General features: G+C 51.1%; 1 protein-coding gene across 2 annotated transcripts in view; it reads right to left on the bottom strand.

Moving 5' to 3' along the window:
- Positions 1-182: 182 nt before the first annotated feature.
- Positions 183-13,477, bottom strand: part of UPF1 (UPF1 RNA helicase and ATPase) — a 35,593-nt gene continuing 22,298 nt past the window's right edge. For both annotated transcript variants that reach the window (XM_053585722.1, XM_053585723.1), the window contains exons 15-24: positions 12,698-12,911; positions 8,906-9,023; positions 8,234-8,390; positions 7,120-7,262; positions 5,537-5,711; positions 4,741-4,822; positions 3,234-3,395; positions 2,815-3,032; positions 2,408-2,530; positions 183-1,867 (exon numbers count right to left, since the gene is read on the bottom strand). In XM_053585722.1, coding sequence (XP_053441697.1) covers positions 2,411-2,530; positions 2,815-3,032; positions 3,234-3,395; positions 4,741-4,822; positions 5,537-5,711; positions 7,120-7,262; positions 8,234-8,390; positions 8,906-9,023; positions 12,698-12,911 — 1,389 coding nt within the window. In that variant the 3' untranslated portion in view covers positions 183-1,867; positions 2,408-2,410. The remainder of the gene's footprint in view (positions 1,868-2,407; positions 2,531-2,814; positions 3,033-3,233; positions 3,396-4,740; positions 4,823-5,536; positions 5,712-7,119; positions 7,263-8,233; positions 8,391-8,905; positions 9,024-12,697; positions 12,912-13,477) is intronic.

Genomic DNA, 13,477 nt, shown 5'->3' with positions numbered 1-13,477 from the left:
CATGCACTGCACACTCAGTTTGAGGGGTTAGGGTGGTCCTCCCTTCCCTCCACAGTGCAGCTCGAGCCTTCCAGGGCTTTGCCCCTAGAGGTGGATCAGCAGCCTCCACACCCATGGACACGCTCCAAATGAAGCCTTCCCCACGCCCTGCAGTTGAATTCTCACGTGAAGGCAAAAACTGTTTATTTTTTTATTGGTGACAAAGAGCTTAAAACAAATTGACCAAAAATCAAAAGTTACATCACCTTGGTACAGATGCTCCTCAATTTGTAAAACTCAAGAGTGCTGCCAGGAAGGTGGAGAACACAGCAAAGGACACAGAGCAGAGGCAAAGCATTCCAACCGCAGACAGGGTCACAGTGGGAAGCTACCCAGATCTATGCCTCCAGGGACTACTAAAAGAAGGGGAAACCGAAAGCCCTATAGCAATGGTAATAAATAAAAGAGTCCTTGCCAGAGAAAGGTGGCCTGGCATCCCCATCCATCCTGTTTAGAAGCTGGAATCTGGAGGCTTTGGGAGGGGGAGGCTGGGGAGTTAGGTCACCAAAGAGGACACCCCAACCTATGATGTGCAAGGACCTGGAGCAGCTCTTGAGACTAAAGCAACAGACCCAGGCAGAGGTCTCCCCTGCCAACCAATGTCAAACTCCTCCAAGCCCCTTGAGCACAGAAACAACTTATTTCTGACTTGTTCCCTTCCCCCCACCTCCCAAAAATAAACAGAAACCACCCCAGGTCAGTGGTGCTGTTACAGCAGGTAGAGGCTCCAAACTTGAAGGTGGGGTGGTTCGGCATATCCACAGGGACTGTCGGTGCCTCCAGAGGATGGAACAGGCCCTCTTGGTTCCTTGGAAGGACCCTGGGAAGTAGCCACTGGCCTGGGAAGTGGCCACCCTCCTGCCCCCTGGCCTCATGGCCAGTCCTGGCCCAGGCCCCTTCCAGTGGGGCTGTGAGCACCTTCCTGATGGGCAGCCAAAGCCCTCCGCGAGTCCACCACAGGAAGCAGCTCTGCATCTCAGAGTCCATCGGAGAACCCGCCGCTTCTGGCTCGGCCAGGTGGCCCCTCAGACCTGTGGCCCTGCAGCGAGAACCCTGGAAGCTAAAGCCTAAAACAAAAATTCTCCTCGAGGCCAGTCACAGGTGTTGATCTTAAGTCTCCAGCTGTTGTTGACTTGTTTAAACTTCGTTTCTGGAAGCTTCTGGCATCTCACAGGTCCACCACTAAGATTTTAGAGACAAACTTAGGAAAGTGTTTTTCAGTACTCCTTTGAAAATCTTTAGAAAAACAAACAGAAAAACCCAAAACACCGTATTTTCTTTAAATGAAAACCCTCTTAGGACACAGGCAGCGCAAACTTGGCGGTTTTGCAGCATGGACAGATGCCACTCTCTGGGGCTCTGCCCGGCGCTGCGCCGCCTGCAAGGAGCCTGCTTGGGCACAGAAATTCGAAGTTTTTTCCTGCTAAAACGTAGTCCCCTTTCAATAAAAAGAGAAAAAGAAAGTAAAGAACAGAGGAAAGGGCTACTCTGAAATGAGGATCTTCCTCCCTCCGCCCTGGCCGCAGCCCCGATTGGACGCAGCGAGCGGGGCCTCCAGGTGGGCTGGGCAGGGACTCGCTGGCGGCGGCTCCCGGCGGGCCGGCCCCTCCTCCGCTCCCTTCTGCTCCTCCGCCGCCGCGGGCCAGCAGGGGGCGCGCTCCGCTCGGCTCCTCCTCTCCCTCGCTCGCTCCTCTCCCTCTCCTGTTGCTCACACAGTGGTGCTTCAGTTTTAGCAGTGGAAAACAGGTATCCGTTTATTTTTATTTTTTATTACCCAGAATAAGATGCTGATGGACTAAGCCACATAGCTTAGCTCTTCCGCCGCCACCTGTCAGGAAGAAGGGCAGAAGGCCTTGAGAGGCAGCAAGGCCAGGGCTCCCCTTGGGCTCCCACTTTGTCCTCCCCAAAGGGACACCACTGACCAGAGGACCCTGAGCTGCAGCAGTGCTGCCTCTGGGTCCCCTGCTGTCTGCCACGCAGGCTGGCCGCAGGGAATCCCTGCACGCCCTCCCACCACTGAGAGGGGAAACAGGCTGTGGAGCCTGGCCAGTATCCTGAAGCATCCCTTCAGTGAACAAAGGCGACCCATGCTGGGCACACCCATGCAGCTGTGGAGCCACCACATCCCTTTCATCAGCAAGGCCTAGAATTCTCTGAACACAAGAGCAGGGCTGTGACCCTGGGAGGTGTACGTGAGGCTGCTGTGAGCCGAAGCAACCTGACCACTTGGGACATAAGACTCCCCCATACCCACAGTATGGGTATCCAGATTTGCCCTCCCTCCCTGAAGACTCCTCACTACCAGCAGCTCCCATCCTTTCTCTTGGGGGCAGGAGCTAGGCCCAGGCCTGCTTCAGGGTCAGCTTACCTTCTAGTACTGGGATAGCCCCGTCACCCCGCCGTGCTGGTATGCCCGCTCTCCCTGGTACGTGGAGTCTTGTGAGAGCGCCACATCAATCTGTGACTTAAACTCATCACCGAGGTAACTGTCCTGAAAGACAAAGTTAGGTTAAGTCAGCACAATCCAAGGGTGCTCACCTCCATCTGGCCCATCACCAGCCCCAAAGAAGAGTCCAGAAAACACTTTCCTCAAGCTTAAGTGGCAGAAGACTCACCCCACTTACCCTAACACAGGGAGAAGTAACCCTGATGGGGGACATAGACTAGATCACAGCTGCCCAGGATGCTTCAGAAGGGCACACTATGTATGGAATGTTCCAGGCTTACAGTTCCGAGTAGTGCTGTGGCCTATGTGTGTGGGACTTGGGGGCTCACCTGGGACAGCTCCGGCTGGGAGAGGCCAGGTTGGCTCATCTGAGAGGGCTGGCTCATGGAGATGTAGCCCTGTGTCAGGGCACCCTGGGAAAAGGGCTGGGATGCCACATCCTGGCTGGCCTGGCTGTTGGGGAGGTTGGTCTGGCTGGGCCCAGGAAGCCCAAAGCGGTTCTTCTGACGTCCCCCACGCCCAGTCTTGCCTTTTGGAGTGCCCCGGCCTGAAAGATAGTAGTCCAGTGCTACTGAGGGAGATCTGAGCCTCACGGACAAGCAAGACCTCAGCAGAACACAAAGGGCAGCCCTAGAAGGGAAGAGAGTCCAGGACTCCAGGGAGGGCCACTTGCCCAGCAGAAGTGATGGGGCTGAGGCTGGCAGCCAATGTCACTGTGCTTTCCTCAAGCAGTGCTGTGGGCACTCACCTGCAGCTGGCCCGTTTGCTTGTCCAAAGTAGCCCGGTGGTGGCATGGGTGGCATGACCAGGTTGAAAGGGATGGGTATGTTCATCGCAGCCACATGGCTGGGCCCAGCACTAATCATGCCAATCTGGTCGTGAGTCTGGAAGTACATATTTGAAGGCCGGCCTGCAAGACACAGTGGAAGCAGGTATCACCTGCCTCAGCCAAACACTGGTGACACCCCTGACCAGCAGGATCTGCCTGAGTCAGCATGTCTGTCACTGCATGGTCTTGCTGACAAGTTAAAAATGAGGTTCTCAAGTCTGATAACTAACCCCACATCAGCCTGCCTTGGGCTGGGGCCTGGAGTGTACCCTTTCTCCTCTGGGAGTCTGCTGAGAACTAGTGGCCTACATGGATCCTGAAAATTGAAAACCGGGTGGCACCTGTGGCTCAGTGAGTAGGGCGCTAGCCCTATGTACTGAAGGTGGCAGGTTCAAACCCAGCCCTGGCCAAACTGCAACTATAGTCAGGCATTGTGGCAAGTGCCTGTAGTCCCAGCTACACAGAAGGCTGAGGCAAGAGAATCGCCTAAGCCCAAGAGCTGGAGGTTGTTGTTAGCAGTGACGACACAGCACTCTATTGAGACTGACGTAGTGAGACTGTGTCTCTAAAAAAAAAAAACAAAACTGAAAATTGAAAACCATGCTGCAGGCCAGGCATGGTGGCTCACACTTATAATCCTAACACTCTGAGAGGCTAAGGCAGGTGGATTACTTGAGCCTGGGAGTTCGCCACCAGCCTGAGCAAAAAGCGAGACCCTGTCTCAATTGAAAATAGAAAAATTAGCTGGGCATTGTGATAGGCGCCTATAATCCCAGCTACTCAGGAGGCTGAGGCAGGAGAATCGCCTGAACCCAGGAGTTTGAGGTTGCTGTGAGCTATGATGCCACAGTATTCTAGCCTGGGACAACCGAGTGAGACTGTCTATAAAAAAAAAAAAGAAAAAAAGAAACCTTTTAATGGAAATTTTATATTCATATTTACGCAACCTATGCTACCAAAAAGTCAAAACATCTAAGATTGATCTTATGAGGAAAAACTCAATCTAACAGACCCTGGCTAAAGGCAAACAATGGTCCCAAGTGCTTCCTGTCTAGAGATACTCTGGGAGCCAGGCCCCCTCCGCTCTTCAGGGGGAGGAAAGGAGGCCACATCAAGGATCAGAGAGAAGTGTTCCAGGTACCCTAGGTGGGTGAGGGCAGCAAGGTTTGGCAGTGACCAGTGTGCCAGCCTGAGCAGGGTTCACAGTGGACTTAGTGATAAGGGATGGTCCCCAGACATCCCCACTTAACATGGTAACTTGCTAGATGTGCGCAGTGAGAGATTTCAAAAAAGGCACATCAAGCAGCCTTCTGTGGACGAGGGCTATGACCACCCAAGAGAACAGGGCCAAAGCCACGGAGGTGGGAATGGCAAACACCTCAGTGCAGGGGATACAGGGTGGCCTGGCCTCCTGCTGGGCACTCACCCTGGCTGCTGCGATCATAGACAGAGCCTGGGATGATGGCCTCCCGGGCATCATACATGGCTGTCGTCATGAAGCGGGCTCCCTGCAAAGGTTGTAAATAGGTGAGGAATTTGTCAGCTCCATAGAGAGAATTTCCCACAGATCTGGTGGTCTGGGAAGTGACAAGTATGTCAGTATGGATAATGGGCTGGAGTTCACCCAGGGTAGGGACTGCTGAGATGTATATTCTGGGCCCTGCCCACCCTCCATGGGTGACAGGGTCCCAATGCTGACCACCTCAGTCCCTCGCTTTGGCCCAGGCAGATGTGCACTCCCTACCACCCAGAGCACCCCAGGCTTTCTAGGTTTCCTAACTGGGTGTGTCTATGTCCCCATCTGCTATGGCACAGTGGCTGAGTCTGATTTCCTGAGGTTGCCCATGACGTAGTAGCCTGTGAATCATCACTGGAGGCCTGGGAGCCTGGGCATGGGTGCCCTTCAAGCCCCAAACTCTTTCTATGGGGTCTTGATCATCTTACCATTTACAGGCTAACGAGTGGCCCACTCTCAGAGTGCCACAAGCCAGTCAGCAGTGGTCCCAGAACATCAGTTTGAGAAAAGTGGCCCTTCCTCACTCTGCACATGAGGGACCATTGCCTAGGGAGGCAGGTCCACATGCCCAGGAGTGGTGGGGCTGGCAGACGCTAGCTCCTATTCCCAGGGTGCACGAGTTCTGTACCCTCCCTGCTGCAAGTTATCATGCCCTGAACCAAAAAGGGCCACGTGGGTGTGGAGCAGGGCCCAGCCTCATGCTCACTGGGTTGATGGTGTTGACCAGCTTCCGAGGCTTGCTGAACTGCATGAGACTCTCGCGCAGGTTGTTGAGGGGTCCCTCCACCAGCACCTTCTGCTCCTTGTAGTAGTTCAGCAGGTGATTCCATAGTGGCTGCTTAGACAGCGCCTTGGGGTTGCCCACAATGATAACGCCATACCTGCAACAGAAGTGCAGAGCTGAGGACCCATGTGGCAAGCTTCTATCTCAAGGAGCACTCCATGAGGTGGGAGGCCGTGAATTAAGAATTCAAATCCTGGCTTGGCACCTGTAGCTCAGCAGCTAGGGTGCCAGCCACATACACCGGAGCTGGTGGGTTCGAATCCAGCCCAGGCACGCCAAACAGCAATGACAACTACAACCAAAAAAATAGCCAGGCGTGTGGTGGGCACCTATAGTACCAGCTACTTGGGAGGCTGAAGCAAGAGAATCACTTGAGCCCAAGAGTTTGAGGTTGCTGTGAGCTGTGACGCCATGGCACTCTACCAAGGGTGATAAAGTGAGACTGTCTCAAATATTAAAAAAAAAAAAAAAAAAATTCAAATTCAAGGACAGAAGCTTGAAGCCAGTAGCCCTTCCACCATACCCAGCATGGCAGCTTACTCCCTGCAGATTTGTGTGCCTGACAGTCAGGAGCCCTGGGGGCCACCAGTCCAATCACAGAGGCCAGGTAACCCAATGTGTGGATATGAGCCTGAGGCAAGGACTGAACCCCACCTTGGGTTGTGGGGAGTCCTGGACTGGATCCCCTGACTACAGCTGGTAAATTGCAACTGTATAGTTTTATGTGGGAACCAACAAAGTGGCTGCCTCAATCTCTAGATCTTTTCTCCTATTATTTCAGAAAAGTTAAAAATCAAAAACAGTGGGCGCAGTGGCTCACAAGTTCGAGACCAGCCTGAGCAAAAAGCAAGACCTCCACCTCTACTAAAAACAGAAAAACTAAGGCAAGAGGATTGCTTGAGCCCAGGATTTGGAAGTTGCTGTGAGCTATGAAGCCACAGCACTCTACCCAGGGCTACAGCTTGAGACTGTCTCAAAACAAACAAAAAAACCAAAACAGTGAGCTGGACCAAATTTTAGGCAAGTGTGAGCACATGCAGACACAGTTTGAATCTCAAACAAGACCTTGAAAGACACTCCTCACATTGGGCGGCGCCTGTGGCTCAGTCGGTAAGGCGCCAGCCCCATATACCGTGGGTGGCGGGTTCAAACCCGGCCCTGGCCAAACTGCAACCAAAAAATAGCTGGGCGTTGTGGCGGGCACCTGTAGTCCCAGCTACTCGGGAGGCTGAGGCAAGAGAATCGCTTAAGCCCAGGAGTTGGAGGTTGCTGTGAGCTGTGTGAGGTCATGGCACTCTACCGAGGGCCATAAAGTGAGACTGTCTCTACAGAAAAAAAAAAAAAAGATACTCCTCACCAAGCCATGAAAACAAAGACACACCCAAATGACAGTTTCTAAACTGCTGCTCAGAGCCCTCTGATCTCTTGCCCAGGTACCCTCCCCACCCCAAGTTGGGACTGAGAAGTGAGGCTTAATAAAAGAAGAGGGCCCTGGGTCACCCTACCTTGCTCTGGTCAGGGCCACATTAAGACGCCTGGGGTCATTTAGAAACCCAATGCCTTGGTGCTCATTGGCCCGAACACAGGAGAGGATGATGAAGTCCTTCTCACGTCCCTGGAAGGCATCCACGCTGGCGATCTCTACCTCCTAAAAGGGAGCCATGTGGTCATCACCAGCCAGCAGGCTGCCTTCTGGGACCCCCAAAACTGCAGCAAATATGACTAGAGACACCCTTAAATCCCACCCAGAGCCTGGGCCCAGATGCACCTGTTCACTGCGCTTCTGGGCTCTCCCTGCCCTTTGTGCATTTTGTTTTCTTTTAGCCACTGATGTCTGTTTCTCAGCAGTAAGAGCACACATGTTCATCACAAAGCTGGGGCCAGATCCAAAGAACAGGACACAACCCATCATAGAGTAGCCACTCAGATGTAGCATTAGGGTTTATTTCCATATAGACACAGGATTCTGCCTCCTCTCAACATGTCACAATGGGTATCTTTATCAGATGTCAATACAGGTGTAAAGGTCACTTTCATGTAACACCCACAGGAAGGACGGAACCAACCAGCCCCCTGCTCTAGCCTGGAACTAGTTTCAAATAGCTGAAGCAGGCTGGGCACAGTGGTTCATGCCTACAATCCTAGCACTCCGGGAAGTCAAGGTGGGAGGATCCCTTAAGCTCAAAAGTTTCAGACCAGTCTCAGCAAGAGTGAGACCCCATCTCTACTGAAAATAGAAAAATTACCCAGGCATTGTGGTGGGCACCTATAGTCTCAGCTACTTGGGAGGCTGAGCCAGGGAGGATAGCTTGAACCCTGGAGTTTGAAGTGGTTGTGAGGTAGGCAAAACAAAACCAAAGAACCAAATACCCTAAGAAAATACTGTTGGCCCACATTTCTGACCCTTGAGACATATTCCTTGGGCTGACCACACAAGACCCTGGCAGAAACACTAGTGATGTGCTACTGTGTACCCTCCCCAGAGTCTGGGCCAATTTGTGCTTCCCAGACACGGTCTTGAACACCAGCTCAAGAGGCATTGTGATGGCTGGCTAACTTAAAGGTCAAAGGTCAATATCCATGGTGGGACCCAGAGCAAGTATGCCCTCCCTTAGGTACCTGGTAGAGCTTGGTGTGTAGGGAGCCGCTGAACTGCATATATTGCACCAGGTAGGAGCGCTGGCCCTCGTAGGGCGTGATGATGCCAATCTGGTCTGGCTTGGCACCCGCCTTCAACAGCTTCGTGGTGATCTTCTCCACATTTGCAGCTTCCGTCCTAAAAAAACCAGGCTCTCAGGAACGGAGATCACCTATAGGATACCAAGCCCTGACGCTTCAAGCTGTGAGGGCTGCAGCAGGTACGACAACCTGGGCAGTGAGTGTCACCATGATGGCTCTGCCAGTGCCACCCCTACCCATACCCACAGTGCCCACGCTGAGTTACACTATCCCTTTTTTTTTTTTTTTTGGCCGGGGCTGGGTATGAACCTGCCACCTCCAGCATATAGGGCTGGTGCCCTACTCCTTTGAACCACAGGCACCGCCTACACTATCCTTTTAAACAGTGACAAGAGACTGAAAAAGCTCACATACGGGTGTACAAACTATCTGCCTCATATAAAAACATTGGAAAAATGAGGCAGAAATGAAACACTGTGATTTAGAGTCTCAACAGAACAGGGAATGAGAAAGGTTAGAAAAGTTTCAAAATTCATTAAAAAATGCAATTATTGACCTCTCAACAAGCTGTCAACGAAACCTGCTGACATTGGTGGACACATTCCCACTCACCTGTTCAGGTAGGAGGTGCCTGAGCTAGCAATCTCCTCTTGGCCCTGAGTCACATAGAAGAACATCGGCTTGTCAGGCTGGGGCCACTGGAAGTCAAACCCTTTCTTCACACGATCAGCTATCATGGGGGAGGGAAGAGGGACAACACTTCAAAAGCCGTAGCCCACCTCACCCAAGCTCAGAGAAAGCAAAAATGTGCACCCGGCACCACCGTGGGCCGAGGCCCTGGGGCAGGAGACCCGGCTTGTGGGGCCCTGACCAGAGATATCCAGGATTGAGCAAGGCTGTGCAGAGGCCACACAGAGTACCACTATGCCCAACACAAAACTGGCTCACAGACTGAACAAAAGCTCGTTGGTTATGCTTTCTTGTAGGCTGGGTATCTTTGCCTACCCCAAGATCACAAAGATAAAGAAACTTTACCATCTTAAAAGCCCCATAAATGCCTACAATTCACTTGGGTGTGACAGTGTTGAATCAACCCATCCTTCTGCCCTGCAGCCTTGCTTGTTACCATTCAAGGCCCTGGACAAGTCGTTCTGCCTTTTGACTCCATCTGAACTGGGGTCAGACAATGTCCTGATGCCTGCCTCCACCTTCGCTGGGATCTTTATTCTTGTCTTGGCTGTTCGTTCTGAGTCCCGTTCATTTCCTTATAATTTTACTTGTTTTTAAGACAGAGTCTTATTCAGTCACCCTCAGTGCCACGGCATCATAGCTCATAGTAACCTCAAATTCTTGAACTCAAGTGATCCTTTTGCCTCAGCCTCTTGAGTACCTGGGACTATAGGCCTGGCTAGTTTTCCTATTTTTTTTTTTGGTCGGGGCTGGGTTTGAACCTGCCACCTCTGGCATATGGAACGGCGCCCTACTCCTTGAGCCACAGGCGCCGCCCTAGTTTTCCTATTTTTAATAGAGACGGGGATCTTGCTCTTGCTCAGGCTGGTCTGGAACTCCTGAACTCAAGCAATCCACATGCTCCAACCTCCCAGAGTGCTAGGATTACAGGTGTGAGCCACTACACAAGCTTATCCTTAAAAGTTTAAAATCAGCTTATCAATTCACATGTGCTCCACCCACTCCCCTGGGAATTTTTCTTTTGGTTTTGAGACAGTCTTACTTTGCCACCCTCAGTAGAGTGACAGCAATCTCAAACTCTTGGGCTCAAGTAAGTTTCTTGCCTCAGCCTCCTGAGTAGCTGGGACTACAGGCGCCCACCACAACACCCGGCTATTTTTAGAGATGAGGTCTCGCTCTGGCTCAGGCTGGTCTGGAACCTGCCTCAGCCTCCCAGAGTGCTAGGATTACAGGTATGAGCCACCAGTGCTGGCCACTCCCTGGGAATTTTGATTAGCGAGAAAAGTGTTATTTTCACATTGCCCAGCCTAACACCAATAAAGGAGGACAGATATGTGAGGACACATTCTGCTAGGTAAGCTTGACACCCAGTAGTCCAGGGGCTGCTACAGACGAACAGTCACAAACAGCTGCTCATAAAATCATGGTGTTGTTTAACCACTGGCTCTTAACAACAGATGCAAGCAGGCACCAGCACCATCCTGGATAGTGGTCACCCTCAGGGATGAAAATGGCTTCCAAGAGCTGGTCAGGGTTATTTTGGGAGTTAGGTGCTAGTTATACAGCAGCTTTCACTTAGTGAAAACTCATCAAGCCAAATACAAGGTGGGCATGTGTTTACACTTCAATAGAGAATTTCCTAGGCTGGGTGCGGTGGCTCACGCCTATAATCCTAACACCCTGGGAGGCTGAGGCGAGTGGATTGCCTGAGCTCACAGGTGTGAGACTAGCCTGAGACAGAGAGATAACTTGTCTCTAAAAACAGCCAAGCGTTATGGTAGGCGCCTGTAGTTCCAGCTACTTGAGAGGCTGAGGCAAGAGTATCACCTAATCCCAAGAGCTTGAGGTTGCTGTGAACTGTGACGCTATGGCACTCTACAGAGGGTGACATAGTGAGATTCTGTCTCAAAAAAAAAAAAAAAAAAGAATTTCCTAAAACATATCCATTGAGCACTAAGCACTGATACAGTGGTAAACAATAAATAGCACCTGCCCTCCAAGCTGATGTTCCTGGCTAGCAAGGGGTCTGAACTATGCTGATTTTCAGAGTCACACAAGCAACAGAGAGAAGGGATGCTGACAGTGGCAGCAACAGAAGCATGGCCCAAGGCAGGGTGTAATCTTTGGCCTCAGTGTCCTCCTTTAAAAGCAGAGTCCAAATGCCAACGTTGAGGATTGCTGGAGATCACAAGACACAGTGGCAGCGGCAGCTTTTGAAACTCCTTTATGCTCTCACAAGCTGAGGACTCCACTCCAAATAGCTTTTGTTTATGTGGATTATTATTGTATTCCAGAACTTAGAAATTTAAAGTATGTACAAGTATTCATTTTGAAATAAATCTATTATACATGTTAAATAGTATTTTTTACGAAAAAATTCTATTTCCCAAAAAATAAATTGAATGAGAACAGTCTTGTTTCCAGTTTTTTCAAATCTCTTTGCTATCTGGCTTAATGGAAGACAGCTGGGCCCTTGGATCTGCCTCTGTATTCAGTTCTCTCTCCTGTGACATGTTGAAGGATGTGAGGGAAGCTGGGCCTCACAGACATGTGTAAGTGGAAAGAAGAAAAGTATTTTCACAACCTTTCTGGATGACTATGGGTCCCGTCTCTAACATCATACTAGGCTGGACAAAGGTGGTTTCTCACAGTCTGTTACGATTCCTCACTACTCTGTCCATATTCAGGACAGGTCTTTGGCACGTGTGTGACTGTAACACTCTGTGTTGGTCATTTAGGAATGATCTGACCTCTGAGTCAAGCAGATCATCCAAAGGTCGACACATGGTTGTTTCACAGACAATGGGGGAAATGTTCCATCTGTCACCACCAAAGATCCCATCAGAACAGACTTTGGGTACTGAAAATGAAGACACCAAACTCATAGAAGGTAATGTTAACTTTTCCAACTTTTCATTTGAATCCTCAGATTTTATTGTTGGTGACAAATATTGTCACTTGTTTTCCTTGAAGCAACACATTTGCTTTCATCACCTAAAGGAAAACATCTGTCCCACACCCCAGAGTGAATACCCATGGTGTGTCTGTAAGTTCTTCTTTCAAGAACCTCACATACCTGCAAGTGTCAGAGAATTTATATCTGGTCACCCTGAACATTAAAAGGACATGCACAGGACTTAGTAACATTAATACTTTTCACTTCATCCAGGGCATTTCTCAGAGACCATGTGGCAGCAGGGACACCATGGATCTTGGTATAGTCTGGTGGCTCTGTACTGAGCCTAATGGAGGCCCTAGCTGGTCACTACCAGCATGAGTTGCAGCACAGTGAAAAGGCAAATAATGCCTCCTTGTTATCAAAGTGGTTCTGACCTCAGGAAAGCTAGAAAAGGTCCTGCAAACCTGCCAGAGCTTGGGAATTTGAGAACCACTGCTACTTAGAAAGCTTGGAACCTAGGGCCAGCGTAAGTAAGACCAAGAGATCAGTGCCTATAACTTCTGTCCTTTCCACTACAAGTGAGGCTGCAGAGCCCTGATTCCTAGGTTGCAACTCTAAGATTATGGAGGACATGGGCTCCCACACCCACAACCTGAAGCAGATACTTGCTCCCTCTGATCACACTGCAGAGGACATGGTACCAAATGTGAGAGGTCACTATGAAAAGCCATGAAAGGAGGAAGTGACAGGCTATATTCTCTCAATACCTCCTCCAGAGAAGCCCCACCACCACCACCTGGGCAAGACCTTGTTACCTGCAGTGACACCATTCTGGAGAGAGCCCTCATAGAAGATGTTGGATGGGAAGGCACTGAGCGCAGGGTGCATCCGGTACTGGACCTGCAGGCGGATGGGCCGGATGCCCAGCACCACCAGGCGCTCAAAGAGCGACTGCGACAGCCCAGCCTTGGCTGCCTTCTTGCACATCACCACTGGGCCTAGCTGGCAGTGGTCACCCACAAGGATTAGCTGCAGGGAGAGGGTCCCAAACAAGTCAGGAAGCTCAAGGGAGACTTGGCCCCAGTATGCACCATGAAGAAACTAGGGGGCCTGGGTCCCACAAACAACCACCTGCCATGGGTTTGGGGAAACCACTCACCAAACACTGTGACATGAGCAGTGTAAGGCTACGTACTGTTCCCAGCCCCAGCACATGAAGGCTCTGGGTGTGGAAGGCTAAGGCAGGGGGCCCCATGAGTCCACCCTCCAAAGACCCCTCTTCAGAGGGCTCACTGTGCACTCCTCCAAGCCCTGCTGGGTGTCACACTGCCTTAAAAGACGTTTTTAAAGCCAGCCTTGAGCATTAAGAATCTTTTTTTTTTTTTAGAGACAGAGTCTCATTGTACCGCCCTCGGTAGAGTGCCATGACATCACACAGCTCACAGCAACCTCCAGCTCTTGGGCTTACGCAATTCTCTTGCCTCAGCCTCCCGAGCAGCAGGACTACAGGCACCCGCCACAACGCCCGGCTATTTTTTTGTTGCAGTTTGGCCGGGGCTGGGCTTGAACCCACCACCCTCGGTATATGGGGCTGG

This window comes from Nycticebus coucang, chromosome 3, assembly GCF_027406575.1.
Source record: "Nycticebus coucang isolate mNycCou1 chromosome 3, mNycCou1.pri, whole genome shotgun sequence".
Taxonomy (NCBI): Eukaryota; Metazoa; Chordata; class Mammalia; order Primates; family Lorisidae; genus Nycticebus; species Nycticebus coucang.
The sequence above is the reverse complement of the archived record's forward strand: the minus strand, read 5'-3'. Positions and strand labels throughout refer to the sequence as shown.